General features: G+C 39.3%; 1 protein-coding gene across 3 annotated transcripts; it reads right to left on the reverse strand.

The window, feature by feature from the left end:
• Positions 1-2355: 2355 nt before the first annotated feature.
• crk.L (v-crk avian sarcoma virus CT10 oncogene homolog L homeolog) lies at positions 2356-17278 on the reverse strand. 3 transcript variants are annotated; one of them, XM_018244920.2, is made up of 3 exons: positions 16898-17274; positions 8510-9042; positions 2356-3127 (listed from the first exon to the last, which is right to left on the reverse strand). In XM_018244920.2, the coding sequence occupies exons 1-3, from the start codon at positions 17115-17117 to the stop codon at positions 2990-2992; spliced, it is 891 nt and encodes a 296-aa protein (XP_018100409.1). In that variant the 5' UTR covers positions 17118-17274; the 3' UTR covers positions 2356-2989.

The following is a 17278-nucleotide window of genomic DNA, read 5'->3' on the forward strand; positions in this document are numbered from 1 at the left end:
GGCTACATATTAGCTTATTTATGTTACTTAAATGCATAATTAAAAATCTTTACTTTTTTCGGTGATATCACCCCTTTAAATGGCTGCACCTTTCGAAATGTCATGGACTCTGGTTTTACTCTGCAAGTAAATTTTTTTTCATGCCTCGTCTTGGCTAAAACATCTTCTATAGTTACTCAAGTCAAGGTTATCCATAAAAGCCCACCAGGCTAAGGAATCTGTTGCAGTTATCCCTTTCAGTTACCTCTTCCTAGACAATCAACATGGCAGGTTTTACATACCTAAACATATGAAAAATGTGCAGTTTTTGTATAGAGGGTGCCATTTTCTTATACAGGTACATGTGTACATTGTGCAACTATACAAAAGTAGAAAATCACAGAGTATATGGCTTTAAACCAAGGTAGGCCTCTGTGAATTGCAGAATAGAAAAAAATTGGCTGAATTGTATTTAAATTAGCAAAGATGGTCCATCCATTATATTTTCTGCACTATTAGATAGAACACGTGGCTTTGACAGCAGAGTGTGAGCACCCCAGCTTGCCCAGGCTCAATTCTCAGCGAGAGTGCATACATATTGTATTTTTGGTTCTTAAAGTTAAATATGCTCAGTATATAACATATTCTGCAGATTATTGCTGGCTATTTGGCTGCCCCTACAGGAGAGCCCCCTGACATGAGATTCTTGTTACTTGCAGATATTCGACTTTTTTGTTTATCTGCAGCATGATCAGATCATTGGTTCAAGGACCAAATGATCTGATCAGCATGATTTGGTGCAGAGCATTGATGGCTAAATAGCCCTGATTATTACAGCTGCATTTCGTTGTGAACATTTTTGGCCAGAAAATCACAGATGAAGCAGATCAGTTACAACTGAAAGCCTCTAGTGCAGTGATCCCCAATCAGTAGCTCCTGAGCAACATGTTGCTCTCCAACCCCTTGATTGTTGCTCCCAGTGGCCTCAAAGCAAGTAATTATTTTTGAATTCCAGGCTTGGAGGCAAGTTTTGGTTATATTAAAATCAGGTGCACTGTCAAACAGAGCCTCAATGTGGGTTGACAATCCACATAGGGGCTACCAAAGCAAATCACAGCACTTATTTGGCACCCCAAGAACATTTTTCATGCTAGTGTTACTCCCCAACTCCTTTTACTTCTGAATGTTGCTCACGGATTCAAAAGGTTGGGGATCCCTGCTCTAGTGCATGCCACAGATGTGCCTGCAAAAATTATTCAAATCACAGCCTTTACCACCATCCATTATTTTAATATTGTTGGACATTCGTTAATGGTACCAGACATTTTTGACAAGAATGTAGGGACAGAAAAATCTAATTGGTCCACTCCATGTCACATAAATAAAGGGGTGGGGTCACATGGTCCATACAGTTCCATGGCCTAGCTAGGTGATGTGCAAACTCAGTAGGGGTTGGAAGTCATGGCCGGCAGTGGGGGAAAAAAAAAAAAATCGTCTAGAATAATTAAATTACCGATTGTAGTGTATAACCTAACAATCCTACCTTTTAGGGTCAGGGCACACAGGCAGATTCGGGGAGATTAGTCGCCCGGTGACAAATCTCCTATTCTTTAAACTGTCTCCCCTCCGGCTATAATGTAAATCGCCGGCGGGATGGCACTCCGAGCGATTCGTTTTCTGAAGTTGCCTCACAAGGAAACTCCGAGCGAATTTGGAAAACGAATTGCTCCGAGTGCCATCCCGCCGGCGATTTACATTTTAGCCAGCGGGAAGCAGTTCGGGAAAATTAGTCACCCTGAAGAAGAGGAGTTTTGTCGCCGGGCAATTAATCTCCCCGAATCTGCCTGTGTGCCCTGATCCTAAAACTGCATTTGTTGAGTCTGGGTGTCTGAACAGCATCTCCTGACAATTTGTACCCACATTCCTGCTGATTGGACCCTCTTGTTAGTAACCCCCTTTTTAAAAAGATATGAATTGAAAAAAATCACAAAATGCAGTGAAATGGTGCCAACACGATAACCTATGTCTTACTGAGAATTCAACAGGCCAATGGTTAAAAAAAGGCAGAGGTTTATCCGTTAGTTACGATTTGTACAGTCACTCCTTTTCCATATTAACATTCAGTGTTGTGCAATGCAGCGAGAGAGAGAGAAAAAAAAAAGCTTGCCAAGATTATTTCTGACTGCAAATGATGGAAGAATAAAAACGATAGTTTTCTCAATTTGCCTTTAGCATTGCTCCCTAAATGTAAAAAAAGATGAATTACAAGTCTCTCCTTTTTTTTAGGGAATCTTCTTGTACTGAAACTTATCATTTCTGCTTATAGCTAAACATGCAGCAGGAGCTATCAAGGGAAACATTTAATTCTAGCTACAATTTTTCATGGGAGAATTTTTATTGGAAGATTATTTCTTACCATTTTAATGAGTAATTATGATCAGGTAACATCGTTATGGAAAATGCTTTGAAACCAACAGGCAAATCCCCTTGATCATCCTGCTTTCAAAAGGAGTTTAATCACTAAATCCACTGCATGGAAAGGTATGACTGGTACTGGCTTATTAATCAGGAAAGAATGGTTTGTACAGCATAGTGGATACTTAATTTAATACCATACAGTGTTAACCTATTGACATATTAAAGTCAGATAATACAAAGGATAAAAAAGTGGAGTCCAATGATATATCTTTAGATGGTACGGCTTGTTTGAAATATAACATGGGAAGGATGAAAAGTCATGTCTCTTGTTCCAATAAAATGCTTTGCTACAATACATTGTGCAGTTCTTTGCATTAGAGTTACGTTTCCTCAGCATAACCTTTACTATCTGCCTATTGGATGATTTGAGCCAAGCTTGAACCAGGATTCTGCCAAATCTCAGTTATAGGTGGACTGCGATTGAGAGGGATTCTGGGGCAGGACTACTCAAAATGTGTTAAAGGCAGTCTAAATGGCAGATGAAGAAATAGCGGGAGACAGAGCAAGATTGTTCTCTTCTCACGGGAATGGATCAGCTAAAGTCCTCCTCTGGGTTCTGTTGATCCAGCAGACGCACGTGTGTAAATGGAAAATGACCATATTTCCCGTTGCACTCTCCTTCCCACTGGCCACTGACATTAATCTTTGTAACTTTTACTAGATCACCAACCTGTAGGGGGAAGAAAGCAATAAAGCATTATAAAAAAAAAACCAAAAAAAAAAAACCCACATATCCTTTATAAATTACAGCTTAAAGGAACATTAACATCAAAAAATGTAAGTGTTTTAAAGTAATATACATATATTGCAGTGTGGCCCTGTACTGGTAAAACTGATGTGTTTGCTTCAGAAACACTACTATTGTTTATATAAATTAGCTGATATGTAGCAATGGGGGCAGCCATTCAATGGAGAAAAGGCTCAGGTTACACAGCAGATAAGCTCTGTAGAACATAATGGTGTTATCTGTTATCCACTATTTAACCTGTGCCATATTATTTTTTTCCAATTTCCGCCAATGGTACACAGCAGCTTGTTTATAAGAACTATAGTAGTGTTTCTGAAGCAAATACATCAGTTTTACCAGTGCAGGGCAACACTACATGATATTTTCATTACTTTAAAACACTTATTTTTTAGTGTTACTGTTCCTTTAAGAAACCGTTTAGTTTGCACTACTTTAACATACTCCAGAACAAAGATATTTAGCTTACAAACCTGTTTAAAATATACGGTTATGCAATTACCACTTTTTTTTTGAGAATACCATTATTTGCACATGTTGTAATATGGCTGTTTTTTTTATTTTTACAGGTGTAGGTCTCTTTTCTTTAATGTCCTTATTCAGTTTTGTTCTGTCTCAGTCAGAGATGACCTAAAGCCCCCCCCAAGTACCAGTGCAGTAACTGAGCCCCTGAGAAAAAAGGCGAATGATCTCACACCAATCGTTGTAAGACTAACCTCGATGTATATCTAGAAAGCCTGCCCTAAAGCAAGATGGAGCTGCTGTTTTTTTTTTTTTTTTTTTTGCAAGATGGTTAAGGGAACTGGCACATGGGGAGATTTGTCGGGCGCGTTTAGATCTGGGCGTAGCATGGGCAACAGATTTCCCTGTGTGCCAGTACCCTAACAGAAATAGTTAAATGGAGATGTGAATTTTATGGTACTTGCATTATCACAAATGGCATCTATAAAGCATTTCATAAATATTATTATAAAAACAGTCTCCAATTAGCCCACACGGGGTGATCCATTTATATTAAAAATGTATATTCAGGTGGTTTGGGGTGAAAAACAAATTGCTTTTTTAAAGCAAGAATTGGTTCTGCACTAACCACTTTTAAGAGTAGCCAGTGTGCTACCGATATACATTTAAAACTAGGAAGGATAATAGGAACTTTTTATTCAGCCAAATACTGAATCCTTCACAAAACATATTTCTGAATACTAAACCCTATTTTTTGTAAGCAAATAGGCTAAAATGGATAAAGTCTCAAGCCTGTTAATATGCTCGATCTCCACTCTTGATTGGCAAGATGCCTTATCTAAAGGTGGCCATACACAGGGAGATCCTCTCGTGTGGCTGATATCGGGCTGATCCGATTGGGGGCCATAGTCAATAAGGGCGTTGGGATCAGGGGGCCGCATCGGTCTGTCGGCAGCTTTTATAGGCCCTTTACTTTACTAGAATATACTGGCACCACGGATCTATGGGTATGGGTTGGGTGTGTGTTCTACAATGGCAAGATTTTGTGACTAGCACATCATCATGTGACAACTGAAGAGGATACATGTTTTGTTGGTTTAATATAAAAATAAAAACATTTGCTGGATATTGACCTCTCATTCTCAAATTAGGGTTCAGGTTCTATTCAATTGAATCTTGATGGTGGATTCAGTATTCAGCTGAACCCTAAAATGATTTACTGAATCCATTTATTAGGGATGCACCGAATCCACTTCTTTGGATTCGGCCCCGAATCCTTTGTGAAAGATTCGGCCGAATACCGAACCCTAATTTGCATATGTAAATTAGCGAGGGGGAACATTTTATTCTTTACTTCCATGTTTTGTGACGAAAAGTCACATCATTTTAAGGATTCGGTTCGCCCAGGCACGAGGATTCGCCTGAATCCTGCTGAAAATGTCCAAATACCGAACCGAATCCTTTCGTTTTGCAGTACCTTGCATGTTATACTAATGACTGCAGACAAATTTTCTCCTACGGTAAAATACGGAAAGCCTTGGCACACTGTTTTGATCACCAGTACCCACCATGGATCACGTCCCTCTGACATGAACGGGAAAACAAACAGAATGCAAAGCAAGCTGGGGGGAATCAATTGTGTTCCATAAAGAAATCCATGGTGGGTAGAGGCACCACACCCTTTGGCACAGGCCATATCATTGTATCGTATTGTAAGTGGTTTGTGGTCTAGCACATACAGTAATCACTCAATCATGACTTGCTGCAATTATCATAAAACTTCTAATATAGCTCAAATAATGTTTATGCACATTTCTACATATACCCAATTGAAAGAGCTCATGTCAAAATGGAGAGTATATTTTACATTTTATGTGCAAAACGTCTCAGTTGTGGTTTTGTTTTCCTCCAGATCCAGGGATAGTTTAGGCCAGATGGACTTTTCCAGGAGCCAAAAGTTCACAATTCACCTGGTTTTCCCTAACCAAATTTTATATAATTTAATTCTCTCTCCCCCCACTATATAGGGGAGTACTTAATGAGGAAAATAAAAAGTGTGAACTTAAAATACCAGTAACATAAAACATTTTATTTATTTTTTAAATTTGTTTCTACATAAGGAAAAAAAACTAAGACACATTTAACTTTAGATTCGCAAAATCTTTATTAAGAAAGAACTTACCGATTCTCCACTTGCGCTCCTCTTCAGAAACGACTGAATTCTCATCCCTGCCTTCTATAGGAGATAGCCAGGGAGGAGATATCCTCGCCGTTTCTGAAGAGGAGCGCAAGCGGAGAATAGCTAAGTTATTTCTTAATAAAGGCTTTGCGAATTTAAAGTGAAAAGTGTCTTGGGGTTTTCTTTTCCGTTAAGTACAAAAATTTTTTTTTGAAAATGTTTACTGGTCCTTTACGTTCACATTTTGATCTGCCCTAGGACCTCTCGAGATGTAATAAAAGTACACCATATATAGAGAGAAAAAATGCAAAAGAACAAAAGTGAATAAGAAAAAAGATCCGTATGAAAGATGTTCTGTCTTCCCAACAGACATCAGATGGAATGGACAAATGATGATGTAAATAAATGTGATTGAACGCTTCATGGCAATACTTACACTTGTATGCAGTTAATTGAAAGCAGCCTGCACATTTTAAGTGCCACATAGAAATATGATGATCATTACATTTGTATTTAAACTATTTGTACATGCGCGCTGATGTGTGCTGGGAAACCCCAAAATAAGATAAGGAAAAGTATGGGAAATCATAGTTCTTCCATTAAAGGGATAGTATACCTATTGTTCAATGTAAACGGCTTGTGCTGCGCATACTTTTTGCCTATTGATTTAATCACAAATCCATGTATTGTAATTTTGCAGAGGGCAAAAACAGAAAGTAAATGAAAAGTTGCTTTCAATTTACTGATCACATGGAGAACAATCAAAAGCAATCAGTCCATTGAGAAGCCTGCTGTATAAACAAACCCCTTCCTTCCTACAGCTCAAGTATTTGTGGTGTACAATGAGCTGTTCCTTTGCGTTAAACTCCACAAACATTCTATTAACCCCCACAAAGGGCTGCTATCACTCAGCAGTCCAGATAAACTCTTGAACCGACAAATATCCACAGCGTAAGTTCTGACACCCACAGCGTAAATACATTCAATACAGAAGTAATTTTATCAAGAAATGCCATTTAAGTCCTTAGGAAATGGCTACACCAAAATAAAAAATGTATGTTTTTGTGGGGTTAATTGGCCATATTTTTCAACAACAAAAACATTTAAAGGTTCCATTAAAATTGGATTTTAATGTTAAAGCTGGTTTTACTTTTACCCTTAATCCCTCTCCCTTAAAAGCAAAGCTTACCAATAATATTTTTGTGTGTATGTTTGGAGGATGTTCCTGATCTATATTTTTGCACCAAAGTCAGTTCAACAGAGATGGTGTAAACTTTTGGTCATATGGCTTAAAAGTTATTATTTTGTAACATACAGAATAAACACTGGTGTAAGCCCTTACTTTGAATGCAAATTCTTCAGTATCTTGTCCCTTGCTCCCATCCAAAGCAGAATAAAAATCATACAGAAGGTGGGAAACGGATACCATGGATGCAGAGAACTGCTGCTGAAATGCCTCACTTGAGAAAGAGCCCATGTAGCTCAAAACATGTTGTGTGTTCAATAAAGGCACTTCAGCAGCAGTTCTACATGCCCATGGTATCCGTTTCTCATCTTCTCTATGATTTATATTTTGTAACATGTATTGCCAATTACCAGTCGTTCTTTAAGGCTTAGAGTCTTAATTGGGGGGTGGGTTGGGTAGTTAGAGGGAGGCATAGCCTAAAGGCCAGTTAGATTTTGGTAGAATGTCCTATTTTGCCTCCTAGATACTTCTAGAAACCCAACTTGATCATAAATTAGAGCAAGCTTTGAACAATTATTTGCGGTAGTAGAAACAATGCCTAAACCAGCCATGTTTTTATGTTTTTATGTTTGTCATGGGACCACTTATTGCACCTGAAACTGGGGTTTAAAACACTTGCTTGATGGCATGTTGCATCAACTGCTGAAATTCAAATATATACAATCATTTTCAATTTGATAGAATCACAGTATGATCTATCAGAATGGTGCCCCAATCTGGCCTACATGTCTAGATGGTGGGGGAAGTATGATTAAATCTGGCCATGTACAAGCAACCACTGCACAACCCTAATATTCGGGTTACAGATCAAGTTAAGGATCAGCCAAAACACCAAAAAAAAAATCTCAACATAACTGACTTTTGGGCTGGGCAGCCAGGAGAGAAGAGAGAGGAGAGTAGTAGGAACGTGTGTGTACACAAAGAAATGCTCTAGAAAAGGATGGCAATAAGCACAAAATTAAACTTCACTAGCAAAAAGATTAGTCAGCCGAAGTAGCGATTTGTCGATGGCCAACCAATCTCCCGAAATAGCAGCGTCTCACCCCCTTGGTTGCAAATGATAAGTGCACTTCGGCAAGTTTTTTGACATTCGTTACATACAAGGATACATTCAATTACGTTTTTAATACCCAATAACAGTGGAATTTTGCTTGCCTTTGATTTTGATATTGCAGTATAGTTGGAAAAAACCCTCAAATGTCTTACCTTAAACCTTGGGTTTAAAACACAAAGGGAAGTAACATGACATGCTAAAGATATTGGCATTTAGAGAGAACTGTGTGTATTATCCACCGCAGCCTTGTATAGGATATTTTACTCCCTGCATTGGCATATACTGGACTTTGGTCTAAATATTTGTGTATTGTAAAGGAAAATGCTTTTGTAAGAATTTTCCTTTAATGATGTGCCCATTATATACCTCCAAAGCCAAGGCTGTCTTGTCGTAGGCATTAGGGACGCGCTTCTGGATAACCCTGGCAAAAATGGGCCCATTCTGAAGGTTAGGCAGCGGAGTGTTGACACTGGGCTGGGCATAGGGCCCTGGCTCCGGCCCACCCAGTGGTTGCGGGTGCGAATTTTCCTGGTTACCTCCAATCAGGGCTGACCCTGCTGAAGAGGGAGGCCTGTACTTCTCGACGTAAGGCACAGGTATCATGCCCCGTCTTCCATCGCTGTCCTCCGCATTCCACCACTGCTCCTCGGGCTTCTCGCGAATTCTCAGGATGTCTCCTTTCTTAAATGGAAGATCTTCATCATCATTGCCAATAAAGTCAAAGAGAGCTCGCACGTATTCAACTTCTTCTTGTCTTTGGATTACACCAGATTGCTTAGACTTGGAAACTGGTTCTATTAAAGTGGTAGTGTCCAGGTAATGTATCTTATAGAATTCCAAAAGAGTCGGTAATGAATCAAATTCTTGGTCACCTATTCTGAATCGGGACTGGACCATTCCTGCTGGAGAAAAGAAAAAAATCTGATGTAGTAGACAGCACATTATATAAACGTTTTTTTTTTAATGCATGCATTCACAAATGAAAAACAAAATGTTTTACAGATTAAGCGGGTTGGTTCATTTTTTTTTTGCTTGAGGCGCCTCCCTCACATACATAGCAGCCTCACAGTTTGTTGCTCAGTGATAAGCACAAATGAGATATCCCAGTGAGTACCTTAAGTGGTAGAAATAAATAAATTAAAAAAAAAAGAATTGTATAAGTAATACCTATATTGGCTAACCATAAAAATACATTGCAAGCTTTCGGAGCACCAAGGCCCCAAAATACAAATGAAAGCTGTAGGCACAGTATATATACAGTTAGATCATGATCGAACATTTATACTGTAAGATCATGACGTAACTGTGCTGTGCCTTTCCAGCTTTCATTTGTATTTTGACTGACAATGGGGCCTTGGTGCTCCGAAAGCTTGAAATGTATCACTTCTACAATACTTTTGTATTTGTTATTTTTGCTACTGGCCAACGTGGTTCCACGATTTTTGTTCTGCGATTTGCTGGTAGAGAATCTATTAGAGGGACACAGATTCCACAAAGACTTTCATGTTACATTATAAAACAAGAAAAAGTGACCTGCTTGGCCCTAGACTAAGCAAAGGAAAAAAAAAAAAAAAAAAAAATAAAGTTTACAAATTTTTTTTTTTTAAAAAAAAGAAAATTATCAGGACGGATATAGTAAATCTCCATTTAAAAAGTGTCCAAAGACAAAGGCACACTTCTTAGGTTTAAACTAGCGATGCACCAAATCCACTATTTTGGATTCGGACAAATACAGAACCGAATCCTAATTTGCATATACAAATTAGTGGTGGGAAGGGGAAACCATTTTTTACTTCCTTGTTTTTTTGGCAAAAAGTCACGTGATTTCCCTCCCTGCCCTTAATTTGCATATGCAAATTAGGATTCGGCCGGGCAGAAGGATTTCTGCTGAAAAAGGCTGAATCCTGGATTTGGTGCATCTCTAGTTTAAACCAAAGCTACCAAGCTGGGCAACTGCAGAAGTTTCAACAGCAGATTCCTGAAATTCTACCACCATGCAGTTGGTCTGTCCAGACTGAAAATATCATCTGCCAATGTCTTATCTGTATGTATAGATGGGGCTGTTCCAGAAGTGAAGCAGGGTATACTCTAATTGTTGAACAAGGAGTGTATTTACCTGATTCAGCCACAAACACGTTGGGCCAAACCAGGTTGATAGGAATGTTTTCCAACAATCACATCATAACTAGGGAGATCTGTCAGGAAAGGATCAATACACAGTCCTAGCATGATGGGATTTTCTAGCATAACATTTATTTGGCCAATTTCAGCAAGATAGTGGTTGGGTAGGCTTTCAATAGGAACTTATACCTGGACCAAATAAGCTTCAGTCTCAAAGTTGGCAACTTTATAGGTCCATGTAAAGCCATAGAACCTGTCAACTGTGCTCAGTTTTTATCAATCTCAATTACTGGTATTTATTAATTTGTGTGGACAGTCATGTCAGCTATCCGCTCTTTAGTCTATGCACTAACTAACTGTTCAGCTTTCTTGGATCTCAGTTGTCAGTGATCCGAATTACACAACAGGACGTGCAGCATTTGCCAACGCCTTCAGACTGCCAGATTCTGCTCTAATTTACACAAGGGTCACACCTATAAAGAAAGTGCTTCCTTGCTAAAACAATCGTCACAACCCGAAACCTACCCACAACTAGAAAGGCTCACTTAGAGGCACATTTATCAAGGGTCAAATTTCAAACTCCCTTTAATTTGGCTGAATTTGAAATTTGACTGGGGGAAATTTATTTAAAAGCATTTTTTTTTCTAAAACTCGGACGAATTGAAACGGCCCGAAAACTTGAATTGAATTCAATTAGAATAAACTTGATTTGCATTTTTTCTCAGGAAAAAATGCCAGGGAGGCTACTAACAGCTCCAAATTAATCCCTGGACCTCTCTCATTGATAAACAGTAATTCAGCTGGTTTTAGGTGGCAAAAAAATTTGAATTTTCACTTTGACCCTCAATAAATCTGCCCCTTAGGGTAACCACAGGACAATGCTATTTAGTAAGAATAACAGACCATATTTTCCCCATCAGCTATTTATTACTGAAGTTGCCCACAGTGAACCAAACTACCTGATGAGGGTCAAGAGACACAAACATAACGTTAAAAGATGCCTTTGGTTTTGCCCACCATAACTTACAACAAGGTTACAGATACAGGAAAACATTGGTATTAGTTTTACGATTTTTTTGTGACATCAGATACATTTCCACCAAAAATTTTTTCCCCTTCAGGGGCACCTAGGAGACCAAGTAAGCATTCAGCCCAAATCTCACCCTAACTGACCTTCATACTCAGCTGTACCTGCTCTAAGCCTGACAGTTTGGAAGATAATGGGCTAATATAATGATATGTTCAAGGTGCCATTGTTTTCCCCAGACAGGCTATGGATTTTGAGAGTGTCCATTATAACATGATAGGGGCATATAAAAAGGTACTACATCTTGTATGATTTCACAGCATGATTTGACAGCAGCATCGACAGTTCCCAGGGCAGTTCCCAAGGGGGGAGACTGGGCCAGGAGGTCACGGTGCCGGTGCGCAGGGGCAGCAGTAAGAGATCTACTGTACCGGCTCAAAAACAGAGGCGAAGGGCAGTTGCAGCCAGAGCAGGCCTGGGTGGGATTAGTCTGGAGACGCTCTACAGGAAAAGCAGTACTGCGGGCTGGAGGTGGAGGAGCTGGGCAGGGACAGGTTCAGCCCGGCCCGGGAGAAGAGGCTGTTGGCTCAGTCCCGGATCCACAGTGTCAGCGTGGCCACGTCTGAGAGCAGCATGAGCTGGAGGAGCGTGGGAGAGGGAAGCCAGGGAGGAGAAACCGAGCGCCGCAGGATGGATGGTCGCCCTGTCGCTTTTTCTGAAGAGGAGCGGAAGTGGAGTTTCTGTAAGTTATTTCTTAATAAAGGCTTTGCTATTTTAAAGTTTAATTTGTCTTGGTGTTTTTTTTGTTGTTGTATAGCAGTGATCCCCAACCAGTAGCTCGTGAGCAACATGTTGCTCTCCAACCCCTTGGATGTTGCTCCCAGTGGCCTCAAAGCAGGTGCTTATTTTTGAATTCCAGGCTTGGAGGCAAATTTTGATTGTATAAAAACCAGGTGCACTGCCAAACAGAGCCTCAATGTACGTTGACAATCCTCATAGGGGCTACTAAATGGCCAATCACAGCACTTATTTGGCACCCCAAGAACATTTTTCATGCTTGTGTTGCTCTCCAACTACTTTTACTTCTGAATGTTGCTCACGGGTTCAAAAGGTTGGGGATCCCTGTTGTATAGTAACGAATTGTTAAAAAAAACTTTTTTTGAAATGAAAGACAAGGGTTTTATTTTTCACCTTTGCCATTGCAAATGTCCCCTGCATACTTGTGTAACGTGTAAAAGAAACGGATCCGCACACACACCGATTAGTGCAGTCTGGGATTATCCCCTTTTATTCAGCCACCAAACATCAACGTTTCGGGGGGGAAACACCCACCCTTCATCAGGATACAATTATTTGTGCAGTCACCCATTTAAACCCAACTTCCCACGCCTTCTTTTCCCATCATGCAGTTTGCTGAATGATCACATATAATATTAAGGGTTATTAGAAAATCCCAAGGGCAGTAAGGTACTATAATACAACACAATGATTTTTGCAATATGGTGTTTAATGTATGTGGTGTTTTAAAAAAAAAAAAAAAAAATTGTTTAAAATGTTTTGATACCATATTTTGTAATAATTATTGCACATGGGCACTTTAAGAAAGAAAAAGATCATTTTGTTGACCGTCGTACCGAATTGATTGCTTAATTGCATGTTACATATAGGTCGAATTTCCTGTATCCCACATAAGGGTTAATTTTTATGGCAAACTGCATGATGGGAAAAGAAGGCGTGGGAAGTTGGGTTTAAATGGGTGACTGCACAAATAATTGTATCCTGATGAAGGGTGGGTGTTTCCCCCCCGAAACATTGATGTTTGGTGGCTGAATAAAAGGGGATAATCCCCGACTGCACTAATCGGTGTGTGTGCGGATCCGTTTCTTTTACACGTTGGTTGCTAAGGGACCCGGCCGGGTCAACGGAAGGAACGCACCACCAGCTTGCAGGATTGGTGAACTACAGGTGTGCGGTAGGAGAATTACATTGTAATCAAGTTCCCTGCATACTTGTGCCATCCATACAAGCATTGTCAGAACAGAGGTAAAAGTCTACTTAAACAAAGCCTTAAAAAATAAATAAGAAATGAGCTTGTAATTCCAGTATAGGGTTAGGGCAAATGAATGCATACAATTTCATAGTATGAAATGTCAGAAAAGAAGCAGAAACTGCTCTTTGAAGGGGTTGTTCACCTTTGAGTTAACTTTTAGTATGATGTAGAGAGTGATATTCAGAGAAAATTTGCACTTGGTTTTCATTTTTTATTATTTGTGAGATATTTAGCAGCTCCAGTTTGCAATTTCAGTAATTTGTTTAAATTACTCTAGCAACCATGCATTGATCTGAATAAGACTGGAATATTAATAGAAAAGGATAATAATAAATGTGCAGCCTCATAGAGCGTTTGTTTTTATATGGGGTTAGTGATCCCCATTTGAAAGCTGGAAAGAATCAGAAGAAGGTGGCAAATAATTCAACTAAATAAGAAAAAATAACGAAGACCAATTGAAAAGTTGCTTAGGATTGGCCATTCTATAATATACTAAAAGTTAGTTCAAAAGTGGACCACCTCTTTCATCCTACAATTTTAAAAAGTTGGTGGACTGTCAAGTGGCAGTGGACTTAATACTGAATGTGGTATGCCCTCTTCTACATACAGCAAAAATGTGGAGGCCCTTCACTACTTTAAAACTTGGCTGCACTGTGCCAAGCAAACTAACCATGTGTCATGGAGAAGCAGAAATTGTTTCCACTGTTTGCCAAGGGGACTTTTACAAGCAAGATGAATCAGCATTTTACAAATTAACTAAACATTTTTTATACTAAAATTACTGGATGCATGAAACAGTATCACAAGTGTCAGCACTTGCCCCATAATTTTATCAGTCCAAGGTAAAAAAAAAAAAAAAAAAAAAAGTTTCATCTCCTCATTCCCAGACTAAATGAGCTTCCCTGCCTGCAGCTGTTTCCTGTTGGTTTTAAGGGAAATGTATTGCCATTGATGCCAGGGATTACTTGGAAATGCCAGTGATCACTCCACATCTGGCAGCCCAAGCCAGAATCTTTTGTATGGTAAGTAAATAGCAGCTGCCAGTGTGTAAATGGGGTTTGACCAACACAGTTTCCCCTGAAAATAAGGTTATCACAATGTGCCATAAACATGTATATACTTAAAGTACAAACTTGGACAATGCGCTAATTGGGGCTTGGACTTATGCCTCATTAATGGAGTATACTGTACTATATTCAGTAGCCATATAAAAGGATAAAAAAAATTGAAGTACACAAAATCTGACAGGATGGCTTCCCACCAGACGTGTCCCAGAAAATAAGGAACTGTAACGTTGGGGATTTCCTCACTGCATTTTATTTCCATAAAAAAAAAAAACTAACCAACAAGATGATTAAAAACCAATACATCTGTGTTTTTGTCTTGCCTACATAGATTTAGCTTGGTATTTGTTGCAAAGGGAGATCTTTGGAAAAACAACATTTGTGGCAGTGCATTTTTTATTTTTATATCAATGAAAAGGAACCATTCATTGAATTATGAATCAATAGTTTCTCATGTATGCTATCAAAGCTGGGAGAGATAATCATGAATACACACAAAATTTAAAAAAAACAACAAAAAAAAACATTTCATTACGTATGTAGCTTGCATTCCTAAATTGCATTGTTTAGAATACAAATAATTCATTCTACAATATAAAATTTCATTTCAGAACCATGAAGTTTTTTTTTTAAGCTGTAATATTGGTGTGTAGGCAGCCATCTCAGGTTATTTTGCCTAGTCATATGCTTTAAGAAAGAGCCAGCACTTTAGGATGGAACTGCTTTCTGGCAGGCTGTTGTTTCTCCTACTCAATGTAACTGAATGTGTCGCAGTGGGACCTGGATTTTACTATTGAGTTTTGTTCTTAGATCTACCAGGCAGCAGATATCTTGTGTTAGGGAGCTGTTATCTGCTTACCTTCCCATTGTTCTGTTGTTAGGCTGCTGGGGGGAGTATGGAGGCGTGAAGTCACTCAAACTTCTAGTACAGCAGTTAAGAGTGACTGAAGTTTATCAGAGCACAAGTCACATGGCTGAGGGCATCTGGGAAAATGACAATATGTCTAGCCTCATGTCAGATTTCAAAATTAAATATAAAAAATCTGTTTCCTCTTTTGAGGAGAAGTCTGCTAGAGCAGCCGTATTAACTGATGCATTCTGACAGTGACCGTGTCCCTTTAAAGGAATTGTTCAGTGTAAAAATAAAAACTGGGTAAATAGATAGGCTGTGCAAAATAAAAAATGTTTCTAATATAGTTAGTCAAAAATGTAATGTATAAAGGCTGGAGTGATTTGATGTATAATATGTCGGTCAGAACACTACTTTTCAGCTCTCTTGGTTTACACTAACTGGTTACCCTGGTTACCAGGCAGTAACCAATCAGAGACTTGAGGGGGGGCACATGGGTCATATCTGTTGCTTTTGAATCTGAGCTGAATGCTGAGGATCAATTACAAACTCACTGAACAGAAATGTACCATGTGGCCCCCCTTCAAGTCGCTGACTAGCTCAGAGTTATAGAGCTGAAAAGCAGGAAGTTGAATTCTGGCTGTTTTATTAGACATCTGTTCACTCCAGCCTTTATATATTACATTTTTGGCTAACTATATTAGAAACATTTTTTATTTTGCACAGCCTATTTACACAGTTTTTATTTTCACACTGAACTATTCCTTTAAAGAAGTTGAAAATGTTTTGAGGTCAGGTATGCAAATCACTAACATGATTGTTTCCTATGAAGGCACGGAAAACCTCTAAATACTCAGGATACAAAAAAAAAAGTCTGTTCACAAACTGGAGTTACAATTGCTACGCTACTCCAACTCTGGAGTAAAAATCAGACACGAGTGGAAAGAAGGAATAAAAAGATAGTACATGCAATTCAATTAAACTACATCACACGTGACTACTATCAAAAATGTCACAAGTTCAAAGTAATTACATGCCACAAACTGGGATACCACTGCCTCCCAAATAAATGTGGCGATAATAAAGACACTGGGATTCATTGTAACACTCAATGACAATTGGTATATAGTAAGAATTGACTATGGCCCTGGGAGAGAGAATATATATTACACAAAAGTATCTTGTAAATGATATCCTTATAAACGGTGAGTTCTGATGTCATCAGTTATAAACGGTGAGTATCGATGTCATTTGTCACATGACTCACTGAAACTTGTGTATTATAATAAAGTACCCCCTGTTGCAAAACATGAGGATATCAGAAGTCACCTCGGAGTTCCATGACCTGTATAAAAACACTCGGCCTTCGCCCTCGTTTTTATATGGTCATGTAACTCCTTGGTAACTTAGAATATCCTTATAATTTACAAGAGGGGGTACTTTATTCACTATATACACACACACACACACATATATATATATATATATATATATATATATATATAGTTGGTTAAGAGAAATGAATGCAGAGGGAAGAGGCCTTCTGCTGTTGTCAATGGCTGGCAGCTGCACATGAACAAGCAGTAGAATCCAGCAGAATGCAGAATCCAGTGTGCTTCAGATGTATCATTCCCCTACTCACCGGTGCTACTCTGCCGGTTGTTGCTGACGCTGTTGATGATGTAGTGGGAGACCTTGGAGTTCTCAGAGACAGACAAGACGTAGTCACCAGGTATAGTAGTGGAGTCCCGAACTAAAAAGACACCGTGCCGCTGGCCCTGCAGAAGATTCACCGCCTCTTGTCTGTTCTGCTTGCCCCAGTACCAGCTCGCCCGGTCCTCGGAGTCGAAGTTGCCCGCCATGGCTTTCCTCCTCCTATGGACCTCTCCCTAGCGCCCCGGCACTCGATGCTACCACCAGGCTTAAGGCGGCAAAAGACGCCGCCCCCCAAAGCAGACGCGGCAACCAGTCCTCTAATCACCGATCCCGACCTCACCGATCCCGAAATGGCGGCACAGGAAAG

Source organism: Xenopus laevis, chromosome 2L (genome assembly GCF_017654675.1).
Source record: "Xenopus laevis strain J_2021 chromosome 2L, Xenopus_laevis_v10.1, whole genome shotgun sequence".
In the NCBI taxonomy this organism is placed as follows: domain Eukaryota; kingdom Metazoa; phylum Chordata; class Amphibia; order Anura; family Pipidae; genus Xenopus; species Xenopus laevis.

What these genes read in the sequence shown, in the direction of transcription:
- crk.L (XM_018244920.2), bottom strand. Translation starts at nt 17,117, where the DNA reads ATGGCGGGCAACTTCGACTCCGAGGACCGGGCGAGCTGGTACTGGGGC. An exon ending in CAACCGGCAGAGTAGCACCG is followed by an intron (nt 9,043 to 16,897) that starts GTGAGTAGGGGA and finishes TTTCTCCAGCAG; the next exon opens with GAATGGTCCAGTCCCGATTC. An exon ending in AGACAGCCTTGGCTTTGGAG is followed by an intron (nt 3,128 to 8,509) that starts GTATATAATGGG and finishes TTCCCCCTACAG; the next exon opens with GTTGGTGATCTAGTAAAAGT.